The 17,200-nt window shown below is 37.8% G+C and overlaps 1 protein-coding gene across 3 annotated transcripts in view; it reads left to right on the forward strand.

The window, feature by feature from the left end:
- The window catches only part of sept4b (septin 4b), a 51,375-nt gene extending 34,456 nt beyond the window's left edge, over nucleotides 1-16,919 (forward strand). Inside the window, exons 1-12 of one of the 3 annotated variants that reach the window (XM_041994523.1) lie at nucleotides 7,108-7,356; nucleotides 8,296-8,610; nucleotides 8,911-9,007; nucleotides 9,130-9,216; nucleotides 9,305-9,428; nucleotides 9,591-9,725; nucleotides 10,598-10,715; nucleotides 10,805-10,906; nucleotides 11,511-11,607; nucleotides 11,814-11,976; nucleotides 12,131-12,230; nucleotides 14,221-16,919. In XM_041994523.1, the coding sequence (XP_041850457.1) occupies nucleotides 7,261-7,356; nucleotides 8,296-8,610; nucleotides 8,911-9,007; nucleotides 9,130-9,216; nucleotides 9,305-9,428; nucleotides 9,591-9,725; nucleotides 10,598-10,715; nucleotides 10,805-10,906; nucleotides 11,511-11,607; nucleotides 11,814-11,976; nucleotides 12,131-12,230; nucleotides 14,221-14,289 (1,503 nt within the window). In that variant the 5' untranslated portion in view covers nucleotides 7,108-7,260 and the 3' untranslated portion in view covers nucleotides 14,290-16,919. Of the gene's footprint in view, nucleotides 1-1,958; nucleotides 2,148-7,107; nucleotides 7,357-8,295; nucleotides 8,611-8,910; nucleotides 9,008-9,129; nucleotides 9,217-9,304; nucleotides 9,429-9,590; nucleotides 9,726-10,597; nucleotides 10,716-10,804; nucleotides 10,907-11,510; nucleotides 11,608-11,813; nucleotides 11,977-12,130; nucleotides 12,231-14,220 lie in introns of those variants that run through there. The other 2 variants (XM_041994525.1, XM_041994524.1) reach the window with 2 other exon arrangements.
- The last annotated feature ends 281 nt before the right edge of the window (nucleotides 16,920-17,200 follow it).

Raw genomic sequence — 17,200 nt, forward strand, 5'->3', positions numbered from 1 at the left:
ATGGGACCTTTAAGTCCGGTGTGTTGCAGCAGGGAAACGTCTAAAACCTGTAGGACACACACCCTCAAGGACCAGGACTAAGGATCCCTGCACTACTTAGGATGTATCTAAAAGTTACAGGATAGTAGCTCTTGAGGACTGAACTTTTGCATCTCTGCTGTACATCCCCAGTAAAGACAAACTGTTTCTAGTCATGAGCAGCAGGTGGCACTGCCCTCGCTCCACTACCCACTCTGCCAATGCTGCATCCTCTGCATAGCACATAGCATATAACAGAAAATTGTGCACCATGCAGACTGAGTGTGTATATCTTACTTCTTTCTGGTTTGTTGAGTCCTCCTTAAACATCCGAGCCCAGTGGCTTTACTGAGCTCCTGCTGGCCCTGGACCAGACGACCTTTTAGTGTGTAAACATACACAGACATTTGATTAAGATGGGCAGTTTGACCTCCACAGCAGCCCATTGCTGTCTGAGCTGTATGTGCATTGTGTCCATGTACTTGAAGCATTTAGGCCAGCATACTAGTTAGTAAAGGCATCCCCTGGGCACCGTCAGCCCTTTCAGACAGTCCATGATAATCACCCTCATGTTGTGATCCAGCCAGAAAGGATTAAAGCAGACCTGCAGTCATCTCCCCAGACACCATCTTTCCATACAGGAAGTATATCTCCATTTCTGAGCATGTCTCATTAAATGGGGGTTTAAGTGAAATTTGCCTACTGTGTGGTTTGTTGAACTGGCATGTCTGTTGACCTGATGCTATTTGTGCTGCGCTCTGTCTACTACTTATGGTACTTATTATAGTTGTATAAGTTGGCACACTTTCAGTGAGAGCTATTAAGATTGGGATCATGTTACGTTTCGTTCTCTCTCCCATAAGCAGAAAATGAATTCTCAGCTGGATTCAGCTCTTGTTTTTGTTGCTCCCCATTAGAAAGCTTAAAGAAAGATTAAATCTCAGCCTAGACATAAGCTGAGCTTTTCAAAGCTCATATACTTCTTTGTTGCCTAGTGTCAAGCTATGCTTTGTTGCTGAGTGTGTCACACAGTCTTGTAATGCTTTACGTAAATGTTTTGGTTTTTTATTGTTATTCTTATTTTTGTGTACTTAAGAAACTCAAATTTCATTTTCACTTCGATCCTCTCACAAGCTCTGCACTTCTGTATAAAATCTAACCTAATCACTAAATCTTAATTCTAAGAATAAGCGAGTATTCTCATGCTTGCAAAGAAGTCATTGATCCAGATTAATAAAAAGCATTGTGCCCTTAATTGTGTGTGCATGCATGTGTGAGTGAGAGAGAAAGTAAGTGTGTATTAGATTAAAAAGATTATTTGTAGCATGTAGGCCACAAGTCCCCACCGCCCCCCCCTCCATAGAAAGACACAGAGTCACACACACAATCCTCTTGTGCTGCTTTGGCCCTGGCACTGCCAGCTGGGAGGTCTGGGTTGGATGTGACGGCCATTGTAAAAGGTTATTTTCACTCCACTGTCTTATCTTTGATATTCAACCACAATTTTTTTTTTTTTTTTTTTTTGTGTAGTTGTTATTTATACCACATTATTATATGATGAAGCTGTAATTTAAACTAATCTATTATTGCATCATTTCAGACATTTCATTAATATGTACACAGAGATGCTTGTGTGTGCTGATCTGACATGTGTAGCTTTAGAAATGAGGACATGACGGGCTTGTATCAAGACAACAAAGCAGATGTTGATCTCCCTACAGATCTGCACCTTTTCTCAAGGCAGAATGGCTGTTGCACATGTAGTACACACTGCTGCTGCTCATCTGCATATGAGCTGTTAATTGGTTAAAACTGAAGAGTAGGGTGGAGCTCTTAAAACGCTCCAGATTCAGTAGCGATTGAAGCTGTACCTGTTTAAAGCAAGATGCCTCCAGACTAAATGTCAGTGGATGTGTAGGGAAAAAAATCAGATGCTATCTTAACAGTAAGGCAAGAAAAGTAGATGTACTTTTGAACGTGTAATTCCCAGAGACTAAAGGAGCAGCTGTCTGAGGAGCCGTCCAAGGCCTTTTCACTTAATTCTGTCTTGTTGATGAAACTAAAGAATTTCACCTTGGGTCTTAAGGAATAATATGGCAGCAAATTCAGAAACTAATAATGACACAGAGGTATGTATTTGTTGCTTTTATTTGTTCTGACACTGGGGTTAAGAGTATCTCTCACTTTGGTGTTTTCTTTCTGATTAGTGTAGTATAGCATAGCTGCAGGGTATTCCCTGTTCATACTGTATGCTTGTGTTTGAGTTTAGATTTTTCTCATAAAGCCACACACAAGCTAAACTAATCACATGAATTCATGTGAGCAGGCTTTTCTACGCTGTTAGATGTTAAAAACGCAGATGTATTGATCATGTGTGACAGCTTAATGCATTAAGAGTGCTAGTAAAGTGAGCCACTGGTGGGGATGGTACTGCTTCATTTTTGCATCATTAGGGTACTGCTGTCAGTTTTCCTACCATGACTTACAGTAAGTTGCACACTAAGGGAAAAACTGAGGCTTAATTATGATTTCTTTTGCTCTGAATATACAAAGTTGTGGCCATATAAACATTTGCATGAGCTCTGTGGCTGTGAGATTGATTTAGGGAGGGATTAATTTTGTATCTCTGCATCTCTTTGTACTGAGCCAACTTCACACAGAGCGCTGCTATAACTATCCAAACAACCACAGCATTCACACAGAGTGCACATGGCTCATTTCACCACCTGCTATTGGCCCCATCACAAGGGGAGACCGTACTGGCATTCACATTTTAAAGAGGAATACACACAAGAGTTCTGTTTCTTGTGTAAATGCCGTCAAAAAGTCACATTTTTATTCATTTACAGCAAATGAAAAATGTCAACGGGAGCATTACATCACTGTTCATATGAACACTAGCAGACAGTCTTGTAAGTGTTGCTGCCAACAGGGTGTAATTGCAAAGCAAAAATTATTAAGCATTCTGTGAATAACAGCAAAACTCTAGTAGGTAATTATTGTAGTTGGGTTATAAATGACTCTGTCGATTGCATTTCCTCTCAAGCTAAAATATGCTTTCATCATAGAAGGTCAATAACAACAGGCTGTATAGTTTCTTTATGACTTATGGCAACTTTTGATTGCATTTACCGTGTTGTACACAGAGCATTTGAAGAGGGCTATCCCCTGAGAGCTGTATTGAATGCAACAAATCATCATCCATCAGCACAGCTGCCACCATCCAACAGTAACAAAGCAGCATTTTCAGCCACGCAACTTGTTTATCTCCAGCTGGGTTTCATATCCTTCCATTGTTTCTCTGCAGCTGTATGTATATCCTTGAGGATTTTGGACTTGATATTTTTCATACAGTGCTTTCCTTGATAACCTTTGACTACAAAGAGAAATATCTTTCTCAGTAGCTGTGCAGCAGCCTATTACTCCAAGACTGCTTATTAAATTTAATCAAAATGATTAAATTCTTTGGTCTGGACTGTATATATAACAAACAATACTGCAGACAAATTGTTGCTTTTGCTCCACTTTACTCATTTCATCTGACAAACAGAACATTCCAGGCCAACGTGTCCTCATAAGCAAATTAAATAGTTCTGCAGGGAGCTTTTTGAGGCTTCAATACATCATAAGTGCATTTTTATCAGTATAGCAGGAAATGCCAAACAAGCCACTGTTGAAGTACGATGTTTTAGTGCCAAAAACTTAATGTTTCTGTCCACATACCATTGTTTAATTTCCCCTGTCTCGTTTATCTGGCTATGTAGAAAGTATTGATGAATGTTTTAAGTTATGTTAGAAAGTCTTTAAAGCATTTTTGTGTAATGTGAGGAAGTATTTAAAGCCAAATGGACTTGAGCTGACTTGCTGCATATAAAGGCTTATTTGTCAAAAAGTAGTTTTAAGTGTTGTTGTGCTGCAGAGGCATTTCCAGGTGTGTTTTCCACAGTCCAGATAAAACTGAAGTTAACGCATTCAGTTTTATCTTTGTTAAACTCTGCATGGCACCACCAACAGTAAAGGCAGCTCAAGCTGAACCAACCCTCAGCCAGTTATAGAAATCTTAATTGGTGCAAGTCTCAGCAGAGATACTTTCCCATAGGAGTCTCTGTGTTTTAGCTTATTGCAAATGGGTGAAATTATTGTCAGAGCCCTATGGGTTTTATTTTAGTTATAGAAGATTGTTTCCACATCATCCGCTGTTAGTCCAGAAATATAAATGGAGGGGACATTTCTGTAACTCTTACACAGTTGAAGCTGTTTGAGGTCTAAATCTTTAACTTGTTGACTCTCTTTTACTATTTTCTGTTTTTGCTTCTTTAATTTTTTTTTCTTCTTCAATGGAGAATGCTTCAGGCAAGCTGTGTTTGTGTTGTTCACCAGTGCTGGAATGATCTATATTTTCCCCAGTCAGTCGTGTATTTCATAAGTATATTGATTGATCAGCTTAATGCACAACATCCTGACTTTAGTTTTCTATTTATTCGGCTCTGGAAGTGGGCATTCTTTTTAAACTGGTCAAGCTGGCTAAAGAGAAAAGAGGTTTTCAGGGAGGACAGGTTTTCCTGTTTATTTTTTTTATTCTGCGTCCGGGTTTTTGAGTCAGACTTCCATTTGGATCTTTGAAAAGATGGACTTCAGTAGGATTTTTTAAAAAATGCAGTTAAGTGGGATTAGATTACAGAAAAAGATCAAGTTGTACTGAAGGACTGCAGAGACTCTTGTGTCTATTATTAGGATCTGAAAGAGTGGAAATATTTGCATGTGGAAAATAGAAATGTCATAAAATGTGATCAAATGTTTTCTGTGTTAATAATATTTAACAATATTTCTATATTTCTATTTCAATAAAAGGGATGAGAAGAATTATTTACAAAGATACTAAATAAATTCGCTTTGAGATGGATTACTATCTGTCCATTTTATCCGTGTTATCCTTCTTCTTTTTCTTCCTGCTGACTCAAGCTGATTAAATATGGAGGCCATGACAGTGGTAATGTGTTTCTTGTGTCTGAAATGAAAAAAGTTAAAAGGCTTTCTCAAAAAACTTACATATTATTAATATGAAGAACATCACTGGCCATCAGTCTGGCAGACTGAGTGGAAGAGAAAATAAGCAGAACAGTGTTATCACTTCAGTTTCTGACTTCCATCACTGCCATACAAAGCTGCTTTAGAGTACTTGGAGGAAAGTGAATCTGCTTTGCTCATCGCTGGGCTTTAAAGGTAGTGCAACCTGATAGTGAGTGGCTTAGAAAAGCTCTAAAGGGAGGGTCATGTTCATGCTACTGTAAGAAAGTAAAAAGCAAAAAAAAGTACAAACATACTCTTCAGGAAGGTTCGATCGTCTGAGCAGGTCATGACTGCTGTCTAGTTGTAGACACCATGTTGGTGTCTGATGAAAACAATACACTCTGTGGAGTAGTTAGTTCATATTTTGGAGTAAGCTGCTGCATTAATCTGCTTATGAATGAGGAAAACTCCTCAATCCTTGATTGAAGACAAATTAGCATGTGAATTATTTATGATTAGTTCTTTTTTAGTTTGGTTAGTGAAGTCATTTGCTTTACCAGCAGCTGTGTTAAGCTATATGGAGACTTCATGAGTTCACCTAGTTTGTCTTATGATATAGTTATTACAGATTTTAGTTTTACTTTATATTTTTGTTATTTTATTTCTCTTGCAATGGCTAATTAACCAACAATATTTCCATATGATGTATATTTTGACTGGATGATTTGTCAGTTATCCTGTTAGTTATCTTATATTCTGAAAAATTTGATTGTATTTTTTATGATTCTCTCACTTCAGCTGGTATGATATGGCTGCCATTATCAAGAATCATTGTCATGGATCTAAATCGCTTTTTGTTTACATTGGATCATGCATGATAAACAGTTGTCATACTTTAACTGTTAGTAGACTAATTTTTTTAAGGGCGTACACCATGTGTGGCTTGGTGTGTAGCCTTTGAAGGTTGACATGAGTCTCGTCGATGCTGCTGATCCCTTCCTGGGGGCACTGAGTGGCCCAGTGGAGCTAAAGGACACTGTGTCCTCTGGGATGAGTGGTATAAATGCTGTGGTCGCTAGTCTCTGCTGTCTGCTGGTGTTGATGTGCAGAGCAGTTAACACTGAAGTGAAAAGAAGAGGCTTCACGCTCTAAAAGGTACAACAGGTGAGGCACTAGATGGGAAATGAGGCTCTGCACGCAGGAGGGGTGAATGCAACTGCTTAATCCAATTTTCTGAGGATTAACTTTAATTTCATTCTGTATCAGCATGGGTTGTGATTTTAACAAGAAATGGCATCTAATGTTGCTGGAAGCAGCTTTGGTTTTAGTACTTGTTGCTTTTCATCATATTTATGTAAAAAGTAAAAGATTGTTTATTGCAGTTATGTGCATTTCAGAGTGGTGGGATTGACCATTTCAGTGGTTTCATGTAGGTCACAGAACCCTCCATATTAAATATTGATCTCAGTGATTTGGTTGTAGAACAGGAAAGGTCAATTTCCCAGCAGCTGCTTTCCCAGAACAATTAAATCTGTTGGTCATGAGTGTTCAGAAACTTCATAGAAATTAAATATTTTCTAGAATTACACGATAAACTTATTTTTTAAGAAATGTGAGGAAATTGAAATCCTAATTAAAATGGGACCAAATTCTTCTTCTTTTGTTTTAAAGCAGCAACCTTTCCAAGCAGTCATTATTTCAGATGACACCAGAATACTTTTAGCCTGTTTGGACAAAGAGAATTTTGCTTTGATGTTGAAGTTTTCATCAAACTGACTTTTTGCATTATATGATTGCAGTGTAACTGACATCACTGGGAGTGGTTAATTCATGGTGGTGTTCAAAAACTGAACAGGAGAAATGCTACAGGAACTCATGACCGACAGTGGAAATCTATAGAAACCACCAGAATGCAATTATATAGTACTCTTCTTTTTATTTATTAAACCAAACAGTTGTCTCACCTTCACTGAAGTCATACCATTTCTTTGCTAAATGGTATGTTGTTTTTGTTGATTTGAACGTTTTTGTTTTGCCTTTCTTTAATCTTTTATTTTAATCTTCATCTTCTTCATTCTCTTCTGTCTCATCCGAACATAATGACTTGGCGGTCTCCTTTTCCTACCCATCCCGACATCCTGATTCCCTCCGCTCATTACCCTCTTGTGTAACCTCTCTACGTGTGCACCCTTCTCTCTGGAGATTGCAGAGTGCAGTGTAGCCCCTGTAGCAATGGAGGACAGTGACCATGAGCCTTCCTCTTCTTCAGATGAGAAAGACTCCTGCCCTGCATCTCCTAATCACAGCAGGCACCATGATGCTGCACAGGTATCACCAACACCCCTAAAAATTCATGAACCACAATTTTAATCCCGTCAGTCATCAGTTAATTTTGACTTTGACTTCTTCCTCATTAAAGTGTTTTTGTTCAGATAAAATTATAATATTTTCTCCTAATCTAATGTATAGTACATAAATATAACATGATGCAGTGTCAGTATGGGCCTGTTACTAAATTAAATAGCCTTGTTGCTTTCTGAGCAGCACTGCATTATTCATCCAGCTTGTCTTTTATCTGAGTCTAGGAGAGCTGAGGTAACTGGAGTCCATAATATACACAACAGTGTACTCTTGAGCTGTGGATCCTATTACAAGAAAAGCTGCACTTTTATCTTTAAAAAAGAGCTATTGACCAACATTTTTACAGTGATTGCTCTTCAGTAACAATTTTAAATTACAGCCTTTTTGCCTGAACATTTATGAAGCTTTATAAACCATGTAATTGGAAATATCATCAAATACCCCGCTGTTTTAGGAAAGAGCTAACCTATAAAGTATTACAACTCATTTGGTTTTAATGTCATTTTTGTTAGTGCTCACATCTAACATGATCAATGTTCAATAATGGTGATGAAAGTAATTACCAGCAGAGCTTGCCTTTGCACGTAGCCTCCTCGTAGTGTGGTTAAAGGCTCATCTACAGTTATTTATAACCTGTTTAGCGGATTTTGTTCTGCTACATGGTTGCTTAAAAGTGGTTGAGAGAATTTTCTTCACTAAAATCAGCATATTTAAGTGTCTATTTAAAAAATTCATAGCCATCACTATCACTATTTTAATCATTTCTTAACTCGTGTCCTCCGAATCTCTACATCTCCCCTTCGACACTGGCACTCTACTTGTATTTTCCCTCCCCTCTATTTGTCACTTTCCTCCTCACCCTCTCCACCACCTCATCCATCCCCTCTGCCCGTGATATCTCTCTAGCATTCAAGCCAATCAGATGACTCAGAGATGGAGAATGTAATGCAAGACCCTCAGCATCATGGAGGGCAAGGTCACCACCACCACCACCATCACGGCCATGAAGTTTGTGATGCAGACAGGGAGGCAGAGGGCCAAGATCGCCCCCATACCCCATCTTATCTGCGGCCCCCTGTGGCGGGCAGGGCCCAATCAGATTCAGGTTCAGACCCCAGCTTGCCACAAAGCAGAAGTGTGGAGTTTGATTTGCCCTCCCCTATTAGTCCACCCAGGCCGAGAAGCCCCTGGGCTCTTTTTGACCCATACGACAATAATGAGGTAATAAAAAGAGGTGAAGGAACCCAGAAAGGATAAACAAATATTGTTCTGTTTTTAATACTGTGTGCTCTACCATGTTTCTTAGACTGATTCATTCTTATGAGTTGGAAATCACTGTGGGAGGTTTTTTTGGTTTTTGTCGGTTTTTTTTTTTGTCGTTGTTGCGTGTTGATTTTCTTGTGGGGCAAAATCCATAGGGGGATTTTGAAGATATCTGGAGTGTCAAACTCTTAACGCCATATATATCTGCAGTAAAATGCATCACCCAGATGAACTTTTTCCCTCTCTCTTTACTTTTAGGACCAGGACAAGGAATATGTGGGTTTTGCAACACTGCCAAACCAGGTACACCGCAAATCAGTTAAGAAAGGATTTGACTTTACTCTCATGGTGGCAGGTAAATCTCAGTTTGCACATTAGAAGACATTTGATCCTAAGCCCACCCTTTACTTTGAGGAGACTGCTAATCACAAGGTCTTAAGTCTCTCTGTTTTTGTCTTCGTTGTTCTTTGTTTGAAGGTGAGTCTGGCCTGGGAAAGTCCACCCTGGTCAACAGCCTGTTTCTCACAGATTTATACAAAGATAGGAAACTTCTCAATGCTGAAGGTGAGGAAACCACCTCATTTCGTTTTGGTCTATTCGGTTTTTTGGTGTCATGTATTTAAAGATAAGACCTGTTTCTGTCTTTCCCTAGAGAGAATCACACAAACTGTGGAAATCACCAAACACACAGTGGATATTGAGGAGAAAGGCGTCAAACTAAAGCTCACCATCGTAGACACTCCTGGATTTGGGGATGCTGTAAACAACACTGAATGGTACATGTTAAACAGTTTAATGAGGAAATTAACCTCAGAGCAAATGAAACTGAATATTCACAGACAGATTCTGTAACTTCATTTTAGCTCAGCTTAGTTTAAAAGTCATGAGGACTCTGCATCACCCCAGAGACTGAGCACCCCTTTGTGTTTCTGCTCTAGCTGGAAGTCAGTGGCTGATTACATCGACCAGCAGTTTGAGCAGTATTTCAGGGATGAGAGTGGCCTCAACCGCAAGAACATCCAGGACAACCGCGTACACTGCTGCCTCTATTTCATTTCACCCTTTGGTCATGGGTATGATAAAGCTGCATTTCTCCTTTCAGAGTTTAGTTTCCCTGCCTGCTCTCTTTTTTTCCAAAGAGATCAAGATATGAACCCCTTTCTGCTGCAGTATGTGATGTCTGCAGCAGCATTAGTGTCATTACCAGAAAACAAGGAGAGGCTTTTTTTTTTACAATTACCATCACTTTCCTTTAAAAAACAGATTAATTTATTCATCTTACTCATGTTCATTCACAGTATTTTTCTCACTAACAGAAATTCTTCATTGAGATCTAATTTAACATTATGTGCTTGCAGTGCACTCAGCACCATGAATTGTTAATGCAGCAGCTCTTGCTTCGAGTTAAAACAGTTTTCAGCTGCCTTTAGGTGAATTTACATCTGCTGCAATGCTTTCACACTAATCACTTGTTTGTGCTGAGTGCTGATGTGGTACTTTTAAATACATTTGTGCACATGCACTGTTTCACATGGCTGTGCTCATCATGGAACACATCCACCAGAAAACTAAAGGTATGCTGCAGTAGCTTTTGAGTTTGACAAAAATAGAGAAACTGCACCCTCTATTGGTTAAGTTCCATCATTACTCATCAGATAGCACATCATCAGGTCACCGTAATAGAAAAAAAACTCTCCCTCTAGCGTTGTGGCTAAAAATGTTCATTATTGTACAACTGATATATCTTCAATTAAAACAAATTCACGTCTTGCCAGCATGTTATAAAATAGCTCACTGGCTAATATTCAAACTGTAACAGTGATATTTCAAATGACAAACACATTATTTAACTTGTGTAAAAATACTTTTCATGTTCATTTTTACAGTTGCATAATGTATTATGTTCTTTTGTCTTTATTGAGAGATTTTTTTTCACCTTTTTCAGCCTCCGGCCTTTAGATGTGGAATTTATGAAGGCTCTGCATGAGAAGGTTAACATCGTCCCGATCTTGGCCAAAGCAGACACACTCACTCCTAGTGAGGTCAAAAAAAAGAAAATCAAGGCAAGGCAATCAGTATACTACATGTTACATGTGTTTTACCACAGTAACTGTAATCAAATTATATTTCTCCTATCAATCTGTTCCTGCAGATCAGAGAAGAAATCGAGCAGTACGGCATCAAGATATATCAGTTTCCTGACTGTGACTCTGATGAGGATGAGGAATTTAAGCAGCAAGATCTCGAGCTGAAGGTGAGCAAGAGATCCTCCAGCTGTCCAGAGAAAATGTAAATGTTATGTCCATAGGTTCCAAACTTTTACAAAGGCCTTTACTATGCAGTGGATTATTGCCTGCTTAAAGAATGAAGATACAATTTATGGTTAAATCAGTTTTTTTAAATTTTTTCTTAAAAAAATACAACATTTAATCCATTAATCCAACTACTAAGTGTAGTGATATATATATATATATATATATATATATGACCTTGCACCCTCGACAGTCTTGATGACTCTGCCTTTGTCCACCCGTCTTGCATCATAAACTGGCAGCAAGGATGGAGCATACATCAGTGTACCAGTATATTTCTCTCTTCCTCTGTCTTTGGGTCATCCCACATAATAGCTGAGAAACAGAAGAACTGAAGTAATACATGTGATAAGGTAAAATAAGAAAGATGTTAAAAAGGATAAAGACTGAAGAGGGAAGATTGAAAGAAACCCACCAAGTGTAAACACTGCAGCATTTACTACTCCACTGGTTCAATATTAAGTCCAGACCTATCTACACCCTGTCATACCAGATGCTTTTGAAACATCACTTTAATTTTATAATCCTTTCTGTTCTGCCTTTAAGGAAAGCATTCCTTTTGCTGTCATTGGCAGCAACACAGTGGTGGAGGCTAAAGGGAAGCGAGTGCGAGGCCGTCTCTACCCCTGGGGCATCGTAGAAGGTAGTTCACCAGTGAAAGGGATTTATGGTAACAGAGTGGAAGGGAAAGAAAAAGCTCATTTAAGGTTAAATGTAGCATGCTGCATACATTTTGTATTGATCTACAAACATAACCTGACAACTCACTTATGATCATTGATCATTTTTGCAGTTGAGCTCATATCAGCCTGTATGGCCTGTATGCTGAACTCTCTGTTTGGGTTGCAGTGGAGAACTCGGCGCACTGTGATTTTGTGAAGCTGAGGAACATGCTCGTTCGCACACACATGCAGGACCTCAAAGACGTGACCCGGGAGACTCACTACGAGAACTACAGAGCTCAGTGTATCCAGAGCATGACCCGCATGGTTGTTAAAGAGCGCAACCGCAAGTATGATCACACAAGCAGCAATAACATTAAGTTTCTTTACATGCTTTTCTATATCTCACTTTCTTGTTTTGTCTGTTGAAATGAGTTATTGCTGTTTAAATGAGCTCGGAATAGTTGTGGATAAAAACTTTCTGTTCAACTTACATTTCTGCAGTAAACTAACCAGGGAGAGTGGCACAGACTTCCCCATCCCCATGGTGCCTGGAGTGACGGAGAGCGAGACAGAAAAGCTCATTCGAGAGAAAGACGAGGAGGTACAAAACGCTGACCGTGAACTGGAGTCGCATCACGACCAAGAGCACGAGTTTCACCACAACTCTGAGCAGCACGAGCACTTAGAATCTCAGCCCAGCCAAAATGCACACTCAGATCAAAAAGCTGATGCAGCCCTCTGAATGTCTTCATCCCACAAATTGTTTTTTCTTGAAGTGCAGTGAAATCACACCTTTTTTTAACTCAAAAACATGACATGGTGTATTCATATAATAAACTTGTATTTTGACTCCTTGAACAGCAAGTTAGAAATAATTTTAACACTTCTAAGTTTCAGACATCATCAGTTTCAAGCCACACTGACACCAGAAGCAGGCAAATGCTTAGAGTATGCTGTCACATGAAAAAGAAAGAAAACTTTATTTAATTTTTTAAGGTTTTTCATATTATTACATAATGATCTTTTACAGAGTCCCTATTTATTTAATAAAAACTAAGCCAATATACAGAGGCAATATGTGAAAATTCAAGTACACCTCATCATTCACTAGCTTGTAGAAACACCTTTAGCAGCAATAACTTGAAGTAATCAATATCAGTATGATGCTGTTAATCACATCACTGTGGAGGAAATTTGGCCCACTCTTCTTTACAAAGTTGCTTTATTGGTTGCTGATTACTTTACACACAGTTCTCTTAAGGTCTCACAACATTATTATCTACACCCCTACAATGCGCTGCACACTTATTACAACCTATGAATGGGAAACTTTGATATTGCTGAAACAAAAGTATGAGTATGAATAAGTGTAATGCATGTACATGCAAACAGATTTTATTTAATATGTCATGTTAATCTAAGTTATATTTGCCTTAAATGTAAGACACGTTAGGAACCTTATCTCATGTTCTGATACATAAAACCTTAAAATTAAGAAAGAATGAACCCCTTCTTTGTCACATGACAGTAATTGTAGCATCATCTACAGATCATGTCACCCTAAAATAATAATTTTCTATTGCAAGTTCACCATTAACATTTAGGTTTGATTTCCTAATTGATTGATTTTTTATTCACAATTTGATTTCTGATTTAATTTAGTATCAGATCAGTCCAGCATATTTCTGCTGCACTACCAGTGCTCCATGTATATGAAATGGACCAGCTAAGGATTGAAAGGCCAGGTGTCAAAATGCATTTTCATTATTCACACAGTATAAATCTACTGGTTGGATTAACTGCACAAACATAATTAGAATAAATATTTTAGATGGTATATTATTATTGCTGTTATCATAAATCCCTAATATTGTACCTGCAGATGTGAGCCTAATGCCTGATGATGTGATTGTTTAAAATTTTCTTTCAGTGAAGCCTGACTGAGCAAAAGTAGAACTTCTCGTTCATTATGTTAATTTTGTTGAGAGATTGTCAAACAGAACAAATTTAAGACAATACCATCATATACAACTGATAATGTGTCAACAGCAATGTGTTTCTGAGTCCCTCTTTCTTCCCCACTTTATCCTATAAATCATTTCATTTAATTAAATAAAGAGATTATTTTTCCTCATTTGTTTTTTTTTTTATTTTCCATGTTTTAAAAAAAATAAGATTGCATATGGAATTAAGATTATGTGCACAAATGCTGCAATGACTCCACAGTTTTTACTACATAAAGGAATTACATTACTGCAGCTGCAAGTGTTTGTTATTGAGCTTTGCTAGCATAAATCTGATGCTATGAAAAACAATCCGAATTTAAAGGAGAGTTAGGCAGCTAGCTGTTAGTAAGGTATGTAAGTTTATCTTAGATTCCTACCAGCTGTTCAGCACAGGTCACGTGATCAAAGCAGAACACATGATCTCCCAGTGTTATTGATTACTTGTCTGTGCAGTCATGTGTAAATAATTAGCCCTAATGAGAGCCGCTAAGCCAGTTGACATGACCAGATTTTACTCTGCTGTTGAGTTGAAGTTAATGTTGCAACAAATTGTGTCACTAATATCTCCCTCGTCTCTCCTTGCAGTTACGGAGAATGCAGGAGATGCTGCAAAGGATTCAAGATCACTTGATCACTCAAAAAGACGGCTATTAACCCAGGATCCTGGTCACACTGTGTACATAAAACAGCCAGGAAACCTTTATTCCAGTCTCGAACATTGACATTCCCAGGATGTCCACCCAATCACTGCTCAGCCTCATCAAGAGCATGTTTTGCGTGGACTTGGTGAGGAGGTGGTAAGATGTTGTGACGTTTGCATCGACTCCCTTTATTCTCTCCAGAACTTCTGACATTAACGGCTCCAGTGCTGCAGAACACCTGGTCTTCTGCCCTCTGCTATTTGCTTGAATCTAAGTCACATATCTGAACTATAATTTAGCCACATGATCACAGGGTTGCTGTACGGTTGAGGTTTACATCAAAGTACTGGTGTCCTGCTAAAATTTGAAGCACACTTTTCTGGTGTGTTTATTTTTATTTTCTTTGTACGTCTACACATATGTATGTTGTCCTAATTTAATTTTCTTTATCACACTTATAAACTGTTCATTTTTTATGTGTTCCTGGTTTTGTGTCATCACACTGCCACACTGCTTGATTTAATATGGATTATATGGGTGTACACTTCCTTTCCACTGAGGTTATTGTTATCGTTATGTATATTTTGTTTTACAAGTGTCTGCATGTTTAATTGTCACCTCCGATGCCTGACTTTATGGATGTTAGAGGTTCTGCCAGTGTTAACTCGCATAGGAATTGCTTAGTAATAGTCATATTAGCATACATAAAATGACAAAAAATGTCCTATACAATTAGGGTCATTCCCCACTGTAGAGTTGTTGTGATGTAGGCCTGGAACTTAAGACAAGACCCTAGATTTGCATAAACTGAGTTTCCAGGAGCAGGGTTGCTTCAAAGGACAGTGTATTCATATTTTGCATGCTTTAGGTTGGTTGGTTATTGTCACTTATTTTCCGCTTAACCACTTAACCTTTACTACCATTGATAACTTAACTGTTCAAAATTATGGATTGATCTCTAAGAGTCGTGGATTAAGAGTCATGATCAAAGCCAGCGAGGTTATGATTTGCTCCAGTTTTTCCATGTTTTTTTTTAGATTGTGTTTAAAAAGAACATTCCTTGAGCTTCTCTCCAAATGTCAGGTAATTCATCTTTTTTTTAATTTTGTTTTGTCTTAAATCTGACTTGTTATTCTACATTATGTAATGAATTTCTAGATGACAATAATAAAGAGGACAACATGTATAAATTCTAATATTGTAATAAAATACAAAGATAATTTTGTGCTCATCATATAATGGGTTTTACTTTATGGTGCGAATGTTACTGCTTGGTTTTAATATGTAAGTTGTGTATGTCACAACTTTTTAGTCATTTAGTCATTTTACATGTTAGACGCTATAGTTCAAATTAAGGTTTTGTTCGGGGAGTTCTAACCCAAGGGCAGGTGAATCTTTTTCTTAGTGTATGTCTTGTTCTTTTTATCTTTGCAATCACAAAATGTTTAAGTAACTTAATTGTTGTTTGGCACAATTTTTTTTTGTTGTTGGTTTTTTGTTTGTTGTGTTTTACCTTTTTTTTCTTCTTCTTCTTTTTTTTTTGAAACTCTGCATCTGGATTTTTCTACAGGTTGGGGTATGAACTGTATTATTTAGCCTGCAAGGTAGGTTCAGTGCACTCACATTGGTAAAATTATACACTAACTTAAAAAGTGCCATTCTAATCATACAAACTGAGGCAAGCCTGACTAACTGCCAGTTGTAAGCAGCTTTCTTCTTCTACCTGTTTAATGTATGTCATTACAAACTCTTACTTTGGTGAACAACATCCACCAGGTTGGCAACCTATGCATTAAAAAAGGGTCATTTGGATTTTATTTGTGAGTAAAATGCCTTCTTGTTTGTTTCTATGAATCTTTAACTTTGCATTCATGATAATCATAAATTCCTGAATAGAGGCAGCTGGACTTGTTCTGTAAGACATTTCACCTTTTATCCAAAAAGGCCTCTTCTTTCCTGACTGGTGGGGAGTTTTATAAGCTTCTAAGCTATTGAAGTCAAGTGTATGACACTAACCCATTTCCCAGTTCCATGGGTCATTTAGGTTTTTAAGTTATTGTAGAACTGGTTAAAATTATTGGTATGCTAAACTCTTAAGTGGATTTTTTATGTCCAGTGTCACTGAAGAGAATCTGTAAAAGTGAAAAAGAGAAAGAAATCTATAGATTAATAGTGAACACAAAATGTATAATATAATTCTTTATTTAAAAACATCAAAATATTGCCATGTAGAAAGCAGCTTGCACCTGACTGCTGGTATTTTCTTAGTTGCTTATTTATTGCTTATAAATGTTCAAACTCTCAAACTTTGCAGGAGTTTTTTTTTCTTCAATGATAGACTTCAAAAGAGTTTTAATTTACTTTGGTCAAGTTTATAATGGATATCTTTTTCCTTTTATGTGGCTGCATATGTAAGAATACTAATTGAAATACTCTATGCTTTCAATACCAGAGACAACACAACAGCTTCACAAAGTTATATGATCTCCAACATGTTTTGCTGTTGATATGGTGTTTTTTTTCAGTAGTGGTGCCCTCCTTATCCTTCATCTATAAATGCTGGTTTCAGTGTGCAGTGTATGGTACAGTATGCTAAAAAAAAACAACTGTTGAATAGTAAAAAATTAAATCTAATGGAATCTTGTCACATTTTCACACAGAGGTTATATGATATGTCCTGTTGGTTTATTGGGCTATGTGTGCAACCCTAGGTCCAGGAATGTTCATTTCTGGTATGCAGATTATGTGTGTGATCACAGACTGGTGATTTATCAGCTTAGCTGTGCATCCATGATTGGATGAATGGCTTGGATGCTTCTCCCTCCCACCTCCCACTGTTGGTTGAACTGTTCTTCGCTTCATCCATCAATCCCAATAGTCCCATAAAAAATGAGTTTTGTCCCTTTCATAAGTGTTTCCCTCTA

This window comes from Melanotaenia boesemani, chromosome 9, assembly GCF_017639745.1.
Source record: "Melanotaenia boesemani isolate fMelBoe1 chromosome 9, fMelBoe1.pri, whole genome shotgun sequence".
In the NCBI taxonomy this organism is placed as follows: Eukaryota; Metazoa; Chordata; class Actinopteri; order Atheriniformes; family Melanotaeniidae; genus Melanotaenia; species Melanotaenia boesemani.